The 20,779-nt window shown below is 37.3% G+C and overlaps 2 protein-coding genes and 1 long non-coding RNA gene across 9 annotated transcripts in view; 2 read left to right on the top strand and 1 right to left on the bottom strand.

The window, feature by feature from the left end:
- Nucleotides 1-14,123, bottom strand: part of Past1 (putative achaete scute target 1) — a 28,349-nt gene extending 14,226 nt beyond the window's left edge. Inside the window, exon 1 of the mRNA XM_076128922.1 lies at nt 12,751-14,123. Within this exon, the coding sequence (XP_075985037.1) occupies nt 12,751-13,975 (1,225 nt within the window). The 5' untranslated portion in view covers nt 13,976-14,123. The remainder of the gene's footprint in view (nt 1-12,750) is intronic.
- A 118-nt stretch (nt 14,124-14,241) lies between these two features.
- On the top strand, nt 14,242-16,936 carry LOC142982423 (uncharacterized). 7 transcript variants are annotated; one of them, XR_012959987.1, is made up of 5 exons: nt 14,242-14,473; nt 14,640-14,787; nt 15,218-15,360; nt 16,189-16,374; nt 16,783-16,936. It is a non-coding gene; the product is annotated as an uncharacterized LOC142982423 (long non-coding RNA). The 7 variants fall into 7 exon arrangements; XR_012959986.1 differs by having other exon boundaries at nt 14,242-14,787; XR_012959988.1 differs by having other exon boundaries at nt 14,242-14,787; nt 15,250-15,360.
- Nucleotides 16,937-19,627: 2,691 nt separating this feature from the next.
- Dph3 (Diphthamide biosynthesis 3) lies at nt 19,628-20,598 on the top strand. Its single transcript, XM_076128926.1, has 3 exons — nt 19,628-19,853; nt 19,936-20,010; nt 20,369-20,598. Exons 1-3 carry the CDS (start codon nt 19,746-19,748, stop codon nt 20,435-20,437), a joined length of 252 nt encoding a protein of 83 aa, XP_075985041.1. The 5' UTR covers nt 19,628-19,745; the 3' UTR covers nt 20,438-20,598.
- The last annotated feature ends 181 nt before the right edge of the window (nt 20,599-20,779 follow it).

The following is a 20,779-nucleotide window of genomic DNA, read 5'->3' on the forward strand; positions in this document are numbered from 1 at the left end:
ACAACACACGAACACACTTGCCGAAGAAGTAGTCAGAGGTGTGACTACTTAACCAGTTTTTTTTTTATCTAACAGAAATTCACATATGTAAGTCGTGTCGTGTCGTTTATGGAATATTTATCGAAGGAAATGCGTATTGTCAAAATCATTTAAATTTTGAATATAGTTTGCATCACGCAACATGAAAATTTCCAGAGAAATATCCCCAATACGCTGGGTACCTATATGCGTAAAGCGATGTGTGTGCAAAAAGTCCCAATATGATGCCTGGGTTTTTCAATTGATTTATATTTCGTCCAATTGACGCTTGCTTCAATGTCACAAATGTTTCTAAAACGAGGTCTATTTTCATACGTATTGTTCGTTGTAGTAAGCAGTCTCCTACAATAACTAATGTCAACAACTAACTGCACGACGCCTGCCAACCATGGAGTGGCAACCAACCTATGTAATGGGCAACGTTCCAAAATTCAGTAAAGTATTTAGAATTGAGAAGAAATGCGTAGAAGGGCTTTCACACCGCCTTAAAAAACTTGGATAAACGATCAATAGGATGAGTCATTACAGGAGCAGATGGTCCATAGGTGGATAGAATGAAACATTCTTACCACATGTGAAAAGGAAACTTACATTTCTACAAGCCAGTGTATGTAGAAGACAACAAAATAATCTGAGTGTAATTTAGGATCAAACGATGCACATTCAAATATATTACAATCGTCAAAAACAATCTATACGAGCGCAGATAACTGTAAAAGTGCATTGTCAAGAGCATAAACAATGGGTCTCCTGGATGGAGCGGGCGGCGCGGGCGGCGACATACAATGGGTGCATTCAGTCACGCGCACGCGACGCGGCCTGTCCTGCCACTCTGCGATTATCATATGGATCATACGCATTATCATCACACGCCGGTGCTGGCGACGTCGTTTGCATGCCCGTTATTCCCGATCCCGTGGGATTTTTTCAAAATATGTTTCCTGCATCATGCACCTAGATATTTGGCCGAGACTCAGTTGTCATCTTAGCTAATGATAAGGAGTAAAAAAGAACACACAACGCCTTTATGGCCTAAGCTGATCACTTGACCCGACAAGACTTTCACACTTCCTAACCGTCCCAAATCTTCTTAAAAGATTTCCTAATGATAATTACCATTTAGACTCACTGTCACAAGTTAATCTGGGAAATCTTTAGTAGATATAGGTCAGTCGCCATTATCACACCCGTTAACAAAACAGAATTCGCAAAGTGGAGCGGAGATAAAACAGTCTCGAGATAAAACAGCGTAGGTATGAGACGGGTAAAGAGAAACAAATAAAATCATTGTGCAGAACGAAACTGTCACCCACCGCATTGAAGTAACTCGCCTCTTGAGATCACATTAATATGAAATTTGCTTACGTATACACTTTAAGAAACAGACAAACAGACTCGCTTCTGTTCTTAAAGAAGAAACTTTACATAAAGAACTCAGTTTTATAATACTTATTCATAAAGAATAAAACCATTTCGGGAATACACAGAATGAGAAGACTGTACTGTATTAATGTTGGCGAGGAAGAAAATGCTTATTATAATAAACACCGAAACACGGAAAATGTAACAAACATAATAATGACGTCCGGTTACGTACTTATGTCATGTCCTTGATGGAGTGTCAAGGTCTCTTGTCAAATACATGTTATTTATTAGAGGAAAATATGGTTCACTATTTCGCAGAACAAGTTATGTATGGGAGAAAGCTGAAAGCTACACATTCGTATCAAAAGGAAAAAATAACGCATATTATACCTTATTCACATTACGAAAATATAAAAGGTAAACAAAGAAACCAATGATTCTCAAACTTAATTTTCCTTACCCTACTATGAACTTCTTGGGCGAGGAAAAAGTCGCGATGTTACTCGGTCCAGGTTCACACATTTTACAATAAAACCAATAACAAACTTAACAAAGAACACAAATTTAACAAAAACAACAATTTAAAACTAATAGATATAAAATAACAGAACTATAACAGGGAGAAAGTACGCTAGCATCAACAAGTTGAGCAAGAGTGAAATAAACATGGCGGGATAACCCGACCTAATTAAAAATGACCCTCTGTCATGCAAAATGGTTACTTCGGGTGTAATACTTAAGTTGACAGGATAATAAATGCATTAAAATTTTAGAATCATTGCCTTTTTAGGTTCTTTATCATGTCAAATATTTTATTAGCATAAATTTAAAAAAAACCTTATTATAATTATGAATAATATAGAAGAATTATAAATATGTTGTACCATTTACAAATGTAAGGGACGGACGTATTTTAATAAAACTAAGTGTGTCTTTCGCTAGGAATATTTTATAATTTATATACTTAATTATATTATTATATACTTTTTTGCAAAGACGACATTACAAGAATCATTTTTATGGTTTGTTTACATTTTATTTTTTCGTAATGTGAATAAGGTATAGTACTGTTTTGGTCAGTGGTGTGCTTGCGCATCGTCGATATTCAGCGCGCGAGCGACACACATCGCTCCCGAAGCCGCGTCATACACCATCGATTTCATTTGTTTTGTTTATGTGACCCACAACACACACACACACGCACACAACAGGAAAGTATCACAGATTCACACAAACAAGCATATCAATCATAATCGTACACAACGGAACATCGTCCGACGAATGTCGTGTAATTGTCCTTTTTATAGAATAAGAGCACATTCTCACTGAACTAACAGTATGCTGTTATCATACGAATGAAAGGAATTTACTTAATGGACTTCACATAATTTCACTTTCTGTCAGTTCATAATTCGCCCTGAAGTACGGTAGATTACATGCCCCATTATAACGTGTAATCTACTTAAACAAATATTAAATGAAACTATCAAGATAGATATCATCACAACGCTTTCTATTTCTAGACTAGGTAAAGTAAATTAGTCACCAAGTTAGCTGGTGAAACGAGGCGTAAATAATTTCTCCTGTATTTTCACAGTAGCAAGCAGCAGTCAGTGCATTTCATGTTTTTTGGCCAAAGTTATAACATTACGGATATTTCCTTGTATCACACGAACATTTGCTGAAACACGAATGACGGGGCTTACAGAACCGAGCCATCTATAGCTACAATTTCAAGGAAGTTGTTAGACAGTGGAGCTTTGGAAATCAGATGAAAAGTCAACGAATTGGTGGGATTCAAGTTTCTATCACATCTTCACGACGCCGACGAGTGGAAAAGTAAGTGAAGGAATGTGAGCGACAAAGCTGTGAAGAACAATAGTTCGATCAGTTGAGGGCGGCGGGTGTGTCGTGATGCCAGCACAAAGCATGGCCATTGAGCGCAAGTGGGTCGTGCGCGGCGCGGGCACAATGCGCCCTGCTCGTCTCAATGGACAGTGATGTCACAGCGGATGCAGGAACAATGCCCGCACAATTAGCCGCCGCATCCATACTACGCCGGACACTGTTGTAAACACACCAACAGACAACAGACACGACGATATCGAACAACACGCCACGACTCCGCGTGCCCGACCATCTCTACATCCTCTAAGAAACCGCAGGGCTCATCTTCATACTACGTCAACCTTTGCAAGGCACTGTGTGAATGAACCTTGCTGCAATATTTAACTTGCGGTTGCAATACTTTTACGAATGTTGTATCTTTAGGAAATAACAGGTGCGATTGGCGAGACAGGTAGACATTAGTACTGCAGTTACCTTCAACTCAAACCAGTATCGATTAAGTTTACAGAATGATTGCGCCAATAGTTTATAAGACGAACATATTCTACAAATTAAATGCAGAAAAAGAGTAGTAGGTATAGGTATACATTAGCAATCATGCAGATAAGAAGTGTATGTAAGCAACAAGTACCGTGCATCGGTTACGTAGCAGCGGCTTGCGACACTTCCACCAAACGTCAGTTATCGGTGCATCAGTTATCGCTTCTCAATCGGACATTCTTGCCGTGTACTGCACTACTGTACGGACGGAATTTGTTGCAACAAGCGAACACACCGACCGGCGAACAAAAACGAGGCACGTATCGATCGATCACGCGACCGACCAGCAAATATTTGAACTCGCGATTGCGCCGCGCCGCCGGTGTCGTTAACGAAAACACTTCATTATTTCCTAACAAACTAAAATAAAAGTTAATAAAAAACGTATGTTTCCGATTTTAAAAATGTGTGTTGTTGTAACATTGTCGTGTGGCAGCATCGCGTGTCCGCCGCCCGGTCCGTGGCTCGGTCCGTGGCTCGGTCGCCGGTCGCGGCGCGGGACTCGGGTACAACAACCTCGAGCGTCGATGTGGATGCCTACTTCATTGTAATCATGATTAATCTAGAGCTAACGAGCGGCGCGGCCGGCGAAAGTACCGGTCACGCTCCCATTGTCACCAGCCGCTAGAACCGACCCGCCATTCATACAATACACCGTACACTCCCTTTTCGGGGGGCCTTGACATTCGCACTGCTTCTACGTACTCGTACACCACACGTCCTACATATAGCAACATATCAAGAACATCGCAGCCGTGACTTCGAGCAGGGCGATCGCGAATTCCAAGTCGTTTCAACGATAACACTAGCTTTAACTGATAACGTATCACAAATGTTTGTAGTGGAGGCGATAACTACATCTATATGATCAACGAGTACGAGAAACAGAACTAATTTCTGAGTCGCCAAAGTTGTGCCCTCAATTATCTTAAGATATTGTAAATGACGAAGCACCACAGCTCGTGACTCGAGTTTCAAAAGGAAAATTACACGATAATGTATCATATCATTAAGGAAATTCATTGACGTAAGATAAACTAGTCATTAATAAGTTTATAGGTAATATTTTTAATTAACAGCTGTCACCGTGATCCGAGAATAAAGTCCACCACTTGTGAGTTAGTCATTATAAATAGTTACCACGTAAGACTAGACTATATTGTAAGAAAACGATCAAGTAGGTAAATGTGTTGATAATGAGCAGTACATTCCGACATTAGAATATGTATGAGTTATTAATCACAAGTGTTATTGTCGATTTCACATGTTCAGTACGTGAGTGCAGTGCTGATTCAGTAACGGAGCATCGCGAAATATGCCCAGTACCTACTTAGCTTCATTAGCGATGACTAACTGTGATCACTGTGATGACGCACTCTACGAAGAAAATGAACCAACGACGAGAAAAAGTGTACACGATCACTTAGATACAGCTCGTAGCGATGTAGATAGCGATATCATGGCAGATAAACGGCGAGGCGCGCGCACCACTCACACCACCGACACACGCTCGCTCCTACATCTATACTATCATTATTGTACCACAAACAGCTATTACGAAATAGATTACGATACTAACTTAGATAATGATTGAACAATACTAATTGCTTAAGATGTCACTTTAATTTCTCAATGCAGAGTTAAGCAAGTCATTATCTACAGTAGTTCGCATAGATCTAGTATTAGAGACAGAATGGATGGTAGACCACTGAGGAGAGTGACGTTACAACATGTACACGAACACAGTATAAGTGGAGATATTTACTTGTGAACATAAGATCGGAATGCCACATCGATGAAGATCGTTCATCGCATGTTCTGGTGGCGGCGGACGTTCGTCCTGCAAAAGCAACACATCCCATGTAATTTCCGCTCGCGGGAAAAATACTTTTATGTCTGAATCTGTTTGATGTATATCGAGATTTTGAATAAACTCAAGTGTAATTACAAATGCTGGTGGAAATAGAATGCAAGATGTCTAAAATAACATCGATGACGAGTCTAGTTTATTATTTTTGTTGTTGCCAAGTGGAAGGAAATGTCGATTTCTATATATCAGGGCAAACTAAGTCATCGTTTCTCAGTATTATGACGTTTATTCGGGGGGAAGTGTCAGCCTGTGTAAAATTGACCACATGAAGCCCTTTAATTTGGTGAGCTTACTAGTAACTCTTTTATGACAAAACAGGAAACGCTCGGTTTAATTATACGTATGCTTTTACCAATCAGGAGACTGGCCGCGCTGACAATTATTATTGGTCATCTCACCAAAAACATCCCAACATCGAGTTGCATGGACATTTGAAGATATCGAAGTAAAAATATAGCAATGGTTCGAAGTAGTATAAACTGAATATGTTTGTATGCTACAATGGCAATAAAAGGGCATAATTTGGGTGGTCATTGAATGGCTGAAGGTCGCAGGCAGGTGCGCCGGCGCCGCTCCATGGCGCGTGGCGCGTGGCGCGGTGCGTGGTGTTCGGTCATCGTGTGCGATGCGTCACTACGTCAACAACGCGTACTCCGCTATCTGTACATTGTGCAGATACCAGAGCACACTTAGGATCTTAAGGATTACTTCCGTGAGTACACTGCATACACTAAATGGAGATTGAGAATTGTACTCCGCGAATAAACCAATTTTAACAAAGAATACCACATTCTTTAGGTCTTTGCACGAAACAAAATCAGCAATCACACAAACAGTGATTTATACCTAGTTTATGTAGTGCTGACCAATCATAGTTTATTGGAGTGTTGGCCACCACGTGAACAAATCATATCTTTTATTAACAATATCCATATAAAAATCAATGCAGTGATATAAATATAGACATGTACACGAAAAGTAATTCACATAATTAATACGAGGCTGCTAATCTGTCACGTACATGCAACACGGAGAAGGCCGCAGCAACACGCCACGTTAAACAGTACTAGTAGTATATAAGTGCTATGTACTAGACATTCTAGCTTACTACTGGTGGTACTAGCAGGTAGGTACTACTAGTGGCGGTATTACGACACACTTGCGACACGAGACATAAGTAATGAACTAGTCTGCGTGTGATCGAAGCTGCAGTATCGAGCGACGTCTGACGCCGGCCTCCCATGTGTTCACTATACACTACACACATGTGGGAGAATATTTGCACTCACATTGCACGCTTTTAAAGACATTTGTGATATTGTCTTGAACAATTCTACACATGCCAAGTTCCACATAGAGGGTTTGTTATCAGCGGGAATGACATTCATGTTTCAAAATTCTTACGAATAAGCAGCTCGCGCTACGAAAATTGTACTCTCATTATATGCATGAAATGAAATACATATCATACCTAGTGCGAACTCCTGTTGCACATGTGAGGGACCGGCAAAATGATAAATATGTCTCAAGTGCGAGTGGCTTTTAAAATACACTGCTGAATATCTCAGACGATATTCTCAAAGGAGTAGTCCGGATGTACGTAGTACTTGATGTTAACAACGATAAAACAAAACAAATAACAACTTTTAAAACAGTACACTAGTGATGTAGTGAGTTCATGCAATAAACGAGCATTAAAAATCACATTCGAACAAACGAAGTATGTAGAGATTTATGTTGTTATCTTTCACCTTTACCCCATAGTGATTTCACTTGGACCAAACGCTGGTAAATAAAGACATAACCTCAGGCGTGGTGTCAAAACTGTCAGATACTTGACAGTCCATAACGACAGTGTTACAAGGCATTACAGGTTAATTGTAGTCTTCATAAGCGAAAAGTGGCCGCTTACGACGACGCGGTTGCTCAACGCACGCAAATTGAACTATTAACGCAACGTCCGCTCCACTACACGCGGACCTAACAAGACTACACCAAGTTAAATGCCTCGGGTTTCATTCAAACCGAAAATCCCGGAGATAAGCGATAGATCACGATAAAAAGTTTGTTTTAGCAGCTGTAGACGTTTTCGGTCACGTACATTTGCCGCAACGGTTGTAAGAGCCAGTAGTTGATAGCTACTGACGGCAAGGTCTAAAGGAAGATTAACGGGATAACTCGGCTGAACAGTCACGATTCGTTGAAGATGCACAGAATTCAAGAAATAAATATATTGTCTTCCATGAAAGAGGAATCTCCTTTAGATGTTCACGTTTGTGAAATAGGAAGCGAAGTGGGAGACTGAAAAAAGCTAAAAATAGCTGAAGATTATAGCATAATTGTTTATTGTAAGGTCAGTTATGAAGCAAAGTCAAGGTAGAGGTGTTAAGTTTGAGCGTAAGGATAATTACAGGCTAATACTCATACGGTTGAACGGTGCAGGAAAAACGTTACGAAGAAGCAATACATGAGATTGAGATTTATATTAAAATCTTGGAGATGCATAAAATTAACAATCACGTAATCACCTTAATTGATTGTTTTGGTCCTCATTTAAAAACCACGATGGAGGCCCATGGCCCTCGTGGAATTGTTTCGCCGATAATTATTTTACTTAAATTATCGCAATTTTTAAATACTTTACAGTTATGACAGGGTTAGAAGTTAGTAGCTCACTGCTTTGCAGTCTCCACGTATTTTCTAACATCAAATAATGAGTTGTTGAAACTAGCAATGAGCATAGGAACAATGAGCGTGGAGCGCAGTGGCGCCGCTGCCCGCGCCGCTGGCACGCGAACAAACGAGGTCGCTCCATGACCCGCGCGAACATGTTGAACCCCGAATAATTAGTGAAAACTCACAAACTACTTGTGTACATACAACAGAGTAGAACTGAGCCATTGAACTCGCTACTAACCGCACAACGCATGGAAACTAACAATACAGAAGACTGACAATAAACCCTATTATTTTTTGCAGTTACTGATGATCGAATAAAAGTAGATTCAAAAGCCTATACTTGGCTTAAAAGACAACGACTGAGAAATGTATATGTCTTCGGAAATATGGACACTGTACCAATATGAATGGGTCATGGAGTCATCATGTATGGACTATTGAGAGACTACAATAATTATTCCCAATAATAAATTAACAAATGCGTAAAAAAGCGATACTAAATCATATAGATAAAAGACAATATTAACGACCAATTTGAAGTTTATTTTATAGTAATTTATTATAGCTGTGTAAATGACAACTACACACTTTATTATGATAAATCAATTTTGTACTTAATGCAATTGCTAATTTACTAAAACTGTTTTAATATCGCTTAATGAACGGTCCAATATAAAAAATAAATCAGACTGCAAGCTAATCGATCGCCCGGTATATTTGAAACGATACTTTTACTATTTAAAACACGATGGAGTGCTAAAATGTAACCAGCGTAATATTTATAACAATAACAGTTATCTGGCAGGAAACTGCGGCACAATACAAAACATCGTGATTATAACAAATGCATGTTGTTGTTAGTGCTCAGACTGTTCAGTGTTGGCTGTTGGGCGCAACTAATAACAATCAATATGGACGAAGGTTACACCTGCACTGCTGGTAAAGATTGCACACTTGCACACGGCACACGTGCCTTACATTGTGTCTACGTCAGTACTCACAGATTTAACGATACCTTCAATGACAAGACGTCCCATGTTCAAGCAATAAGGCAGCTTTGCTGAAGGAAATTTTCAGGTTAAGGCCCCACATCGTTGCCCTGGCGCACTTGAGAAAATCGAACCCAAAGACGGGCAGGAATGCTCTAGTTCAACCAACTTCGGTAGGTCTCTATCTCTTCAGATGAATGAATAACCATAACATTTACATCTGATTGTTGTTAAAGACGCAACAGAATTGGCCAAAGATCTATTAGATCGATTAAACACTATTACATAGAGCCTGACATAACAGCTTCATTTAGTTACCTGACTGTTGGATCTTAGCGAACCGAAAAAACTAAAGAGCGTTGTTTTTGCATGCCCTCCGATTCTCCGAAGTACTGAGCAAGATGTGCTAACCTCGCGAATTGTTCGCCGATACAGCTGATACGTAAGTTGTAAGTGAAGCTAGTTTTTAGTGCATTATGCAATAAAGCGGTAGTTCCCGCGGCAACGGACCGGCGAGCCAATATCACGGTACGTTACTCGATCATGTAACTGCAATCACTAACATTCATCATTCGATCCAACGTTGTACAGGATTCGCTCTTACTTATAGAACTCTATCACTCACGGATTACATACGGAAGTCATTATTCATTGGTAATTAGCGATCTCTCTATCGTGTGATTAGTGGTCAATCTAGACTCTAGAGTCAAACTGCAAAAAGGTCAATTGAGTTGATTTTACGACCGCTATCATTGATTGCTTGTAACTACATCCGACTACTTTTTACTTTGGCATAACACTTAACAGACATCCATTTCAAACTTGTAAAATCTCAGGTTTGTTTCCCTCAATGCATGTGTAGAATTCGTTGTCTCAAAGAGAGCACTCATTCACAGATTAAATACGGCAATAAATAAACTGTAGTTATCGGAAGTCATTAGCAATTAAATGCTACTTAAGTACCTTCATATTGATTCGAATGTTTCGCACCGATGACCCCGTTCTTTAGTCATAAAGTCGTCTACGAAGTCCACAGCGGGGTACGAATATGAGCAAGGACATACAAGGAAGCAATTGAACGACGAGATGGAAAGTACGCGGCGGAAGTGACGCATCATGTGAAAGGACTACTGACGAAATAATGAGGATAATTGTCACCCAATCACCACACCGAATATCTGCCGTCTCTTTCTGTCACTATCATGTTATGGCGTGTGTGTAGAACATGGTGCGGGTACACTTGAGTGTTTACGTGTAATATTGTGTTCGGGCGAATGCTCGACATCGATATCATTAAATTTGTTCGAAGTTGTGTAGTGACCAGTGGCCAGATACCTAGAAAAAAATTATGAATTATACATTCTACTACCATTAAATGGTCCATCAACTGTTGCACGAACTAAAGTTGTAAGAGGCGCCTCCTCGCGTCATAATGTACAGCAATCAATACCGTCTTACTACGATGATGTCACACTAGGCGCTAATGTTATCCGCAATGTCATGGAAATATTATACACAAATAAAATAACTTGTTGAATCCATGAAGGGAGCGTATTCTAATTACATCAGTATAGTGTAGGAAGGAAAACTAAACATTACGGTAGCCAATGTTTTGGGCCTTCCCTAATTTTGATCCATAATCATGTTACATATAATATTTGGTTTTACACGTCAAATTTTCCACTAGAGGACAAAAATTGCGGCCATTGGATACAGCCTGTACAGGAACAAAGACGATTAAACCTGATGGTTATATCGATGAACGAAATGTCTACGTTATTTTAATCATCTCGGAAGACTAGATGAAGCTCAGGTTTTCTCAGGTAGGCTCCTGAAAGCATGAGGACTCGATACATATTTTTACATACAGTATCTCTGTCCAGTCACGAACTGCGATGTTGTAACATTGATGTTAGCAGAATCGATGTTACGTTTGTCAAAAGAAATTTAAAACAAAAGAGTTAAGTGATCACCGTTAATTCTAAAGCGGAGTACGCAGATTAAATAAACAATGACCGAGGAGAAACTTATCACACGTGCCACGAATATCAATCACTTACTTTACACCAATATATTATTGTTCCGCTCTAGCGTACACATATTACCATGTGTAGGAGTGAAAGAAGCGAAACGACTGTCTGAGATAGGGGTGCTTTATAAAAGTAGGTAGTGGTACAATATAAAATACATTTAATTATAATTTGTCAGCAATCAGAACGTGGTAGAATGATTTGTGCAAAATAGAGGCAGCGGCACTTTCGCCGCGACGGCCGCGACCACACCGCGCCACAACACAAGCCACTCATTGTTACTTGATGCCAATGTCAACTGGTTATTATTGTACGAGCTTATTGCAATGCTTCTGTTTGTATTGTACTGGGAATATGTTAAAGCATAACGTGACAAACACTGAGTCAGTTCATGTGAATGCTGATACAGCGCTTTTTATTTGTTTGTAGGTATTTAATTGCTAAGTATGTTGCAATGACTTACAAATATTGAATCGTAAGTGAGATATCTACCGTACACGCGCCGCATTGTATCAGAGAAATGGTGTAAGATATGGAGGAATTGACAAATGAAGACTTGAGGAACCATAATATATTATTTTTGTATTTTTTAGTTAATTTTATTTCATTCTAAAATAATTATTCATAGAGGAATAGAACCATAAACATTCTATCTAATTGTTAATTACAAATTACCTTGCATAAGTTCAGAGATCATAGTTAAATAATTTCTAATTATAGTGTTTGCTTAACCATATCTAGTTAGGAGAGCCGTTAGCGAATCGCCGACGGTGCGTTATCACGAGTGATAACATATTCAGGTCAATATCTTAGATATCAACAACTCAAAGAGTTGACTATCATAGTTATACTTAGGTACCTATTATTATACAACTGTTACACAACAAATTAATCGTTATAAGATCCTGATACATAAAACTCTGTTTTCCTGAAGTAATTTTGGTGCATAATAAGTGAACATAGTCATATTATGAAATTGTATATCATGGGACACCCTCAATAAAAAACTACATAATTTTAAATATAGCACAAGACAACACTACTACTACACAGATTTTAATAACATTGAGTGGCAGCACCAGTTGGACATAATATATTCATTGAATGTTTGCAGGATCCTCTACCTGATGCTGTTTATTGTAACATTCACAACAAGTCAACCTTGTGAGTGCAGTGATAAGTGCCACTCCTTTATTACACGTAATATGCTGATTGTTGAACTACAACATTCAACAGAATTTGATATAAAACCACTTCAATATAGATTTCATTTTAAAAATGAGTAATAGATCATTTAAACTGATATCAACTTGTTGTCTGCATATTGAAATATATGTCAATATGTGCCTGAAATGGGAGTCTTATTAGAAATAATATATGAACGACTTACCCTTTATAAGTGGCTCACAGACAATGTTGACGTCTTCCTGTGGGATCATATCCATTAGGCGTGCAATGTCAGTGGCTAACATGTGGTCCACTACTTCCAGTAACTTGGGCTTCAGCGGATGGAACTTTGTGAAATCATGGTTGGCGAGGGTCTCCTGCATCTTCTTGATGTCTGGGAAGTCTCCCGGTGATATCTGCTGTTCTCTCTGAATGCGGTCGTACACCTGTCCTAAGTTCTTAATCAATTCTTTCTTTTTACCATCTTTACCAAACATTGAAGGCATCTCTTTTCTCAGTTCACTGACAATGTACGCGTGAACCTTAGCAAGTCGTGCTCTCTTGATCAAGTCGTTCAATTTACGCAGAGCAGCATTCCTCGGCAGAGACTGCATATCTCTGAACAAATCCTGCTCTTCATCTTCAAAAAGTCGTCTGTTGACATCATAGCGCAGAGGCTGATCCCAAAAGGATCCAATATATACTCGGGCCACCTCTGGTGTCTGTAACACTTTGCCAAGTGACCACATCAGAGCACCGTACACTCTCATCAGCTGCTGGTGGTCAATCATATCAGCTTTGTTTAGTACAATACGGATTTTATCATCGTGTCCCCTCAGAGCCTCGATACTGCGCCTGAACTCGTCAGATATGTCGAGCTTGTGAGCGTCGAACAACAAGATGATGCGGTCCACGCGCTCCGCGAACCACTCCAACACTCCCGTGAAGTCATATCCTCTGTCAACGCGTTGTTTCTCTCCAGAGAGAATACCGGGCGTGTCCACGATGGAGATGCCTCGGAGCACCGGCGAGTTCACTGTCGAGCACTGGAATCTGTTTAAGAAAGCATTACCAAATTTGCTCAATGGTCGGAACTGTTTTTTGGGGTCGACGACGAGCGCATTTCCGGGTATTACTCCCTCTTTCTCATCGTGCATAACCGCGATGAATCTGTCGGTGGTGGGCTCCGGCCCTATCCTGATGCCCGGAAAGTCTCGCTCGAGTAGGTATTTGATGAATGTGGTTTTGCCGGTCGAGTACTGTCCCACTAGCAATATCATAGGCTTCGCATCGAAGTCCGGATCTTCGAGCTGGGGCGAGTGGAAATCATGAAATTGATAGTGCAATTCCAGCGGTAAAAGTTTTGTCTTATAAATCCTTTTGAGACCCTCCACGACATTTTCGATACTTTCCGATTTTTCGCCTTCCTTCTTTAACCAACTAAACATTGTAGCGGTATTTTGATACGCTGTACGATTTAAATAACTAGGACGGCACGAGCACTACTTCACTCACTGCAACACTTAAATACTTTTACAACAAATTCGGTGAGACCACCTCGATCATCCTCCCCTACAAAAATGAAATCAAATGTCAAATGACGTGTTGACGTGACGCATGATATGATTTTTTTTTTTGTTATTCCGTTTTACGGCTCTGTGATCTAGCACTTTTGAGCCTGAAGTATATATGTAAATTATAATCTGTGGTTATATCGAAGTTACGGTATTGGTAATGAAATTAAATAGTGGTTGATAAAATCTTGGGTTCTTCAATAGTTCTTTTAAGTCTCTCGGAAATTTGGGATCCAGATTCTGTAGATTATCTATTAATAATAGCCTGTCTATTGCGAATTGATGACATTCAAAAATGAAGTGCATAATGTCTGCTGCTGGTTTTCCACAGTATTCGCAGCTGTCGTCGGGCTTTATTTTTAGTTTGTGCAAGTGAGTGGGAGTTCTTGAATGGCCGAATCTTAATCTGTTTATTGTTGTTATAAAATTTCTATTATTGAGTCCTTTAATCTTGCTATTTATATACCATGGTTTGGCGGGCGGGCAACCCTGAATAGCTGCATACCATTTTCCTTTCTCACAACTAACTATATTCCAGTACTCATGCCACAATGTTTTGAGGTCTATGGAGATTTTGGTGTGGAAATCAGTATAGGGAATTTTCAATATATTAGTATGGTCTTCTGTACATTTCCCTTTAGCTGCCTGATCTGCTATTTCATTGCCAGTGATGCCTTTATGTGCAGGTACCCACAAGAACTTTACAATTTTACCATTATTACTTAAGTTAAGGACTATTTCCTTAATGTTGTATAATATATAGCTAGTTTTAAATTTTAATGTACAATTTTCTAATGCCATAAGACAACTTTTTGAATCTGTTATGATAAGAAAGTCAACATTATCTACAGTATGTGTATGCTGCAGTGCTAAAAGAATTGCATAACATTCTGCTGTAAATATTGAGCAATTTGTATCTAATTTGTAGCTATTTACTATACCCAATTGAGGGTCATATACAGCACATGCTACATGGTTAGATTTAGAACCATCTGTATATAAAGTATAATATGGTTTATTTTCTAAGAACTGAGATAAGTCTGACTGGTTAAAAATGACTTCATGGAGGATTGCACATTCATTATTAATGACTGCATCATATTTTACTTTATACAGAGGCCAAGGGTAATCTTTGTACATATTGACAGAATATGAGAATACATTTAATGCAACTCGAAGGAGTTCAGGGCTATGACCAGATATTAATTCAGAGGCAGTTATAGGAGAGCTGCTGCTATACAACTCAAGAGCTTGTCTAGGTAATACTCTTTTTATTACTTCATTGTTTGAAGAACTTAGTGTTTTTAAACAGAAATTGAATACTAGTTGTAAACGTCTAAAGATTAAAGGTTCAATACAAGATTCACATTGCATGGCATTAATTGGAGTAGAACACATTGCTCCTGTAATAATTCTTAAAGCCTTATTTTGTATTACATCTAGTTTCCTTATAAGAGATAAATTACAATTCATATAAGCTAGGGAACTATAATCAAAGTGACTGCGAACAATACTTTTATATAACATTGACAAAATTTTTGGGTCAGAGCCCCAATGCACACCGGCCAAAGATCTTAAAACATTAAGACCCCTACTTGATGCTTTGATTAAGTGGTTTATATGACTCTCAAAAGACAACTTTGGGTCTAAGTAGATACCTAAAAACTTCTTTTCCCTAATAATTGGAAGTAATGAATTGTTGTATTTTATACTTAAGTCACAATCTAATACTTTTTTTGAAAAAATCATAACACCACTTTTGCTAGGACTAATTTCTAAACCTAGTTTATTGAAGTAATAATCATGTAGTTTAATTAAAGCAATATTGAGATTACTTACAGAAATATTTACATTACTATTAACACTATATAACAATAAGTCATCAGCAAACTGTAAGAAGTTCACATTTGAATTATTTAGATATTTATTAATTTGACTAGTGTATAAATTATACAACAAAGGTGATAAGATCGCACCCTGCATTGTTCCTTTGTATACATGTCTAGGACCATGTAGAATGTTATTGAATTTAACATACATTGTTCTATCATAAAGAAAGTTATAAATCCACTTACAAAATTTTCCAGGAATGCCAATATCGCACAATATGCCAATTAAAGTCGAAGGAATCACATTATCAAAAGCACCTTGGATATCAAGGAAGACACAAACAGTAGAAGAGTGGCTATGAAAAGAACTTTTTATATCTGAAATCAAAGAAGTAAAACTTTCTACTGCACTACGACCTTTCCTGAACCCAAACTGCTGATTAGGTAAGAGGTTATTTGATTCTACAAAGTAGTCTAATCTGGTTTTCAAAATATTTTCAAAGAGCTTACCTATACAAGAGGCTAATGATATAGGTCTATATGAGTTGAAGTGATTAGGAGGCTTATCTTGTTTTAAAATTGGAATAACACATTGTGTTTTCCAAGCTTGTGGTATAATTTGCTTGTCCCATAGTATGTTAAAAATATTTAACAATACTTCTTTAGCATTTTTATGCAAATTGCGTATCATAATGTAAGGAAAGTCATCTAGTCCAGGAGATGTATCTTTTCTATGCAGCAAAGCAGTGTTAAACTCTTGCCAAGTAAATGGGGCAATCAGAAAATTTGTGGTTACATTACTACTCTGGGAGAAATATTGATTTAATAATTCATCATTTTCGGAATTTACAGGGTCAATCGGAGAAGCAAATTTATCGAAGAATGAGGGAATCCAGTCATCATTACGGTGTCTATTACCAAGTGATAGCCTTTTAAATTTTCTAATGTAATTCCAAATAGTAGTAATTGGTGTGAATCTATTAAATAACTCGCATAAATTGGTCCAGCTTTGTTTCTTTTTTTCCTTTAATAATCTTTTTTTCATGGCATCTATTTTTTTATAATTTATAAAATTATCTAAACTTGGATTTGACCTATAGTAATTTAAAGCTTGTTTACTGTTTTTAACTGCTTCAGCACATTCTGAATCCCACCATGGAACTGGCTTTTTCATAATAGATTGGGAAGATTTCACAATTTTAGGAACACATTGTTCTTTAATAGTATTTAAAAAATTACAAAAGTCGCCATATAGTTTAAGAGGATCTGTGTCCTGAATACTAATATAATTATATATTTTCTCTGAGCAAGAGTTGTATTTATTCCAATCAGCTTTACTATATAAATAACGATCTACCGGTTCTCCTAACTGATATTTATCAATGGAGGTTTGGATATCCAAAATTGTAGGGTAATGATAGCTTCCCATAGGATCATCATGAACCATCCAGCTACACATTGGGGCCAGAGATGGGCTGACAGATGATAGGTCAATTGCTGAGGGCATATGGGTACTCTTGCCTACTGTAGTAGGGGAACCTGAGTTAAGTATACACAAGTCACATTCATCTAAGATATTATATATTTCATTTCCACGACTGTCACTTCTGTGGCAGCCAAATGCTACATGATGAGCATTTAGGTCTCCAGAAAATAGGAGTGGTCTAGGTAATCTATTTATTATCTGTTTAAGTTTCCTACCCCTAAATCTAGAACTATTGCCCCCTGGAGGAGGACAGTAGGAACACAGTATGGTCAAGTTTCCATGTAAAGTTACTAGAGATATGGCTACAGACTGTAAATAATCATAAAATGGGATATGTATTGTAGAATATTTGTAAATGTCTTTAATCAAAATTGCTACGCCACCTCTACCATTAAGGCCTATCTGTTTAATGAAATTGTAACCAGTAATAAAAAAATCGGGTTTATCTTTTAGCCAAATTTCATTGAGTAAACAAATATCAATATTGTTGTCTTTTAAAAAATTTATTAAAAGGGGTTTTTTGTTAATAATACCTTCAACATTAAATTGTGATATTCTTATGTAAGACTTATCCATGATTAAGTTTTAAAAGTTTTAATTAAAATATCTTGTATGACGTTGCTAGTAATGGCCCTGTTTTCATTGCCTATTGAAATAAGCGCCCCAATAAGACCTTTTCTGATAAAATCGTTATTAATAATTTCGTTAATCAATCTTTCGTTGGAAATTGTTTCAGAATTAGTTGATGCGGCAGTGGGAATAGGTGAAGGTTTACGACTTACTACGGAAGAAAGAGAAGCAGGATTAGAAGTTTTAGTGTTGGTTTTAGTTACAGTAGAAATTTGAGGAAAGTTCCTTTCGTAGTTACTTATATTATTATTTCTATAATTGCCAGAAATAACATTGGCATACGTTTTACTTTTCTTAGCTTCAATTTTTTGCCTCTTAATAGGACATTCTCGGGAAATAGCTAGATGTGGACCTTGACAATTAATGCATTTAATATTATTTTTATTTACACATTCTGAAAAGTGATGCTCCTCAGTGCAAATTGAGCATTTTTGACTATTTTTGCAGATTTTGGCACCATGGTTGAATTTAAAACACTTAAAACATTGTAATAATGGAGCATGATACTCGTGTACTTTAAATCTAAACAAATCCAAGTATACATATTCTGGAAGAACATTCGACAAAAATGTTAAAGAAACTGTTTTATATGGTTTCAATTCACCATTTTCTTTTTTTGTAAATCTACGGACTGCTATTATTTCATATCTTGAGCTCAATTTCTTAAATAATTCAGCATTACTTATACTTGTGGGTACAAATTTCAAGACACCGATGCATTCTACTGCCGAAGCTGGAATAAATGCCTTGAATTGATGCTTGCTTAGAAAAGCTTCATTTTTTATAAAATTGTTGGCATTGTTTGATTGCGAAAAGGTAACGCAAATCTTATTGGGATTAATTCTTTTAATGTTCGTGATTCCCTTGATGTCATTTTTAAATAAATTTGTTGTAATAATAGGATTAACATTTCCTATTTTTTCCGATTCTCGGAGGCCCTCGACAAATACGGAAAACTCGCCACTCACCGCACTTTCAGCAAACATTCTTTTGTATTCGGGTTTAATAAATGTTTTGTAGAACTCATCTGGTCCTCCTTGATTCCGATTCGGAACCTTCCTCTTTTCGACCCCTCCACCTGGATCGTCGCCATCTCCATCCGGCATTATATATTAATGTTTAAATATATACAACTATTTAAATATTTACACTATTTACAATTGAATTGGAATGGAAATAATAAGAGAAATAATTTTTGAAAATTATTTAAAAATTCGCGCCTTAGTAGTTCAAAAGCCCGCCAAAAAGTCCCGCATGATATGAAGTTCCGCGATGTTACTAGAACAAAATATTGCCTTTGATTTATGCTATTGATTTCTGTTAACCCGTGTTTATAAAGTATTTTCTTGGGACAATAAAGTTTGAAGAGTAAAATTTGTTACGTTTTTTAAAACAATATAGTATATTTACCTAAATCTTTACTTGTATAAATAATTTATTATCTAATCTTACAATAATATTATGCAAAATGGAACGGACAGACGAGCTGTCATTATAAGGTTTGGTCCAAGAGATTTTATTACAAATGTGATATTCTGAAATAGACCTTATGAGGTTGAGATAAGAATGTATTTACGTTCATTTTCATTCTTAATGAAGACTAATTCGATTATTCTTGTTGGACTATTCTGAAATGTGCAATGTGCGACGTTAAAACTTATAATAATAAAGGATCTTCAGAGGACTTAATGTGTCTACCATGACGATATTCCACGACGAAATAGAAATTGAAGACTTTGAGTATGAGGAAGATGAAGAAATGTATTATTACCCATGCCCGTGCGGGGATAGGTTCCAAATAAGTAAGGTTAGAGTGAAAAAAATAAGTTTTATAATAATTATTGCTACAATAACAGCTGATCATTAACGTATGAATTTTCGTTTTCTAGGAAGAGCTTATGGCAGGCGAAGAAGTAGCAACATGTCCAAGCTGCTCTCTTGTAGTAAAAGTCATATATGATTTGGTAAATATTGTCATTTTTATTACTTTCTAAGACAGCTGTGTTTGATATCATCACAAGTATACATTTTTGTCATTCAAGGTTGTCTTCAACCTGAATAATGTAGTTCAGGTTTGTGAACAATCATGGCTAAAATAGTACTTCTTGCCCAGCTGGGTTTTATATTGACGTACCTATCATGCTTAAGTGAATATAATTCAACCATCTTATCGATATTATGCTTCAATTACTCCATATTTAATAAGAACTTTCACTCTAATCATCAACATAGGTAAACTTTCAATGTTGATGACCTGTTGATTCTTATTTCTAATTTTATTTTTGGTAATAAAGAGTAATGTTAATATTTTGTGATTTTCAGGAAAAGTTCAAAGCAGAAGCAGAGGAAGTTCACAATGATGATGGAGACAAAGAGGCTGTGAAGGCTTAAATAACTCTGATGCAGGGAGAGGAGAGCAGACATTTGGCTAGTTTGGCCTAAGGCTCAAGTCCATGTGTTAGACCTGAAGCCAGTGATGCATTCTGTGATGTTATGCAAGATAAGATTCAGTTTGTGAGAAATATAAATATTTTTCATAAATAATATAATTTGTTTTATTTTACCATTGTGGGATGAACACAGCAATATTAATAATATGTCGAAGCAAATAATACATTCTTTGCAGGAGAAACTAAATGTTTTAACCTTTAAAAAAAAAACGTTGTCGATAGGTACTAATAATTTAAACCAAATTGATTTGATCTTATTCCGTGTAAGTGATACGGGATCTCA

Source organism: Anticarsia gemmatalis, chromosome 21 (genome assembly GCF_050436995.1).
Source record: "Anticarsia gemmatalis isolate Benzon Research Colony breed Stoneville strain chromosome 21, ilAntGemm2 primary, whole genome shotgun sequence".
In the NCBI taxonomy this organism is placed as follows: Eukaryota; Metazoa; Arthropoda; class Insecta; order Lepidoptera; family Erebidae; genus Anticarsia; species Anticarsia gemmatalis.

Excerpts from the sequence above, each read along its gene's own strand:
- Dph3 (XM_076128926.1), top strand. The coding sequence starts at position 19,746 with ATGACGATATTCCACGACGAAATAGAAATTGAAGACTTTGAGTATGAG. Across the intron at positions 19,854-19,935 it reads ATAGGTTCCAAATAAGTAAG|GAAGAGCTTATGGCAGGCGA; the intron begins GTTAGAGTGAAA and ends TTCGTTTTCTAG. Across the intron at positions 20,011-20,368 it reads TAAAAGTCATATATGATTTG|GAAAAGTTCAAAGCAGAAGC; the intron begins GTAAATATTGTC and ends TGTGATTTTCAG.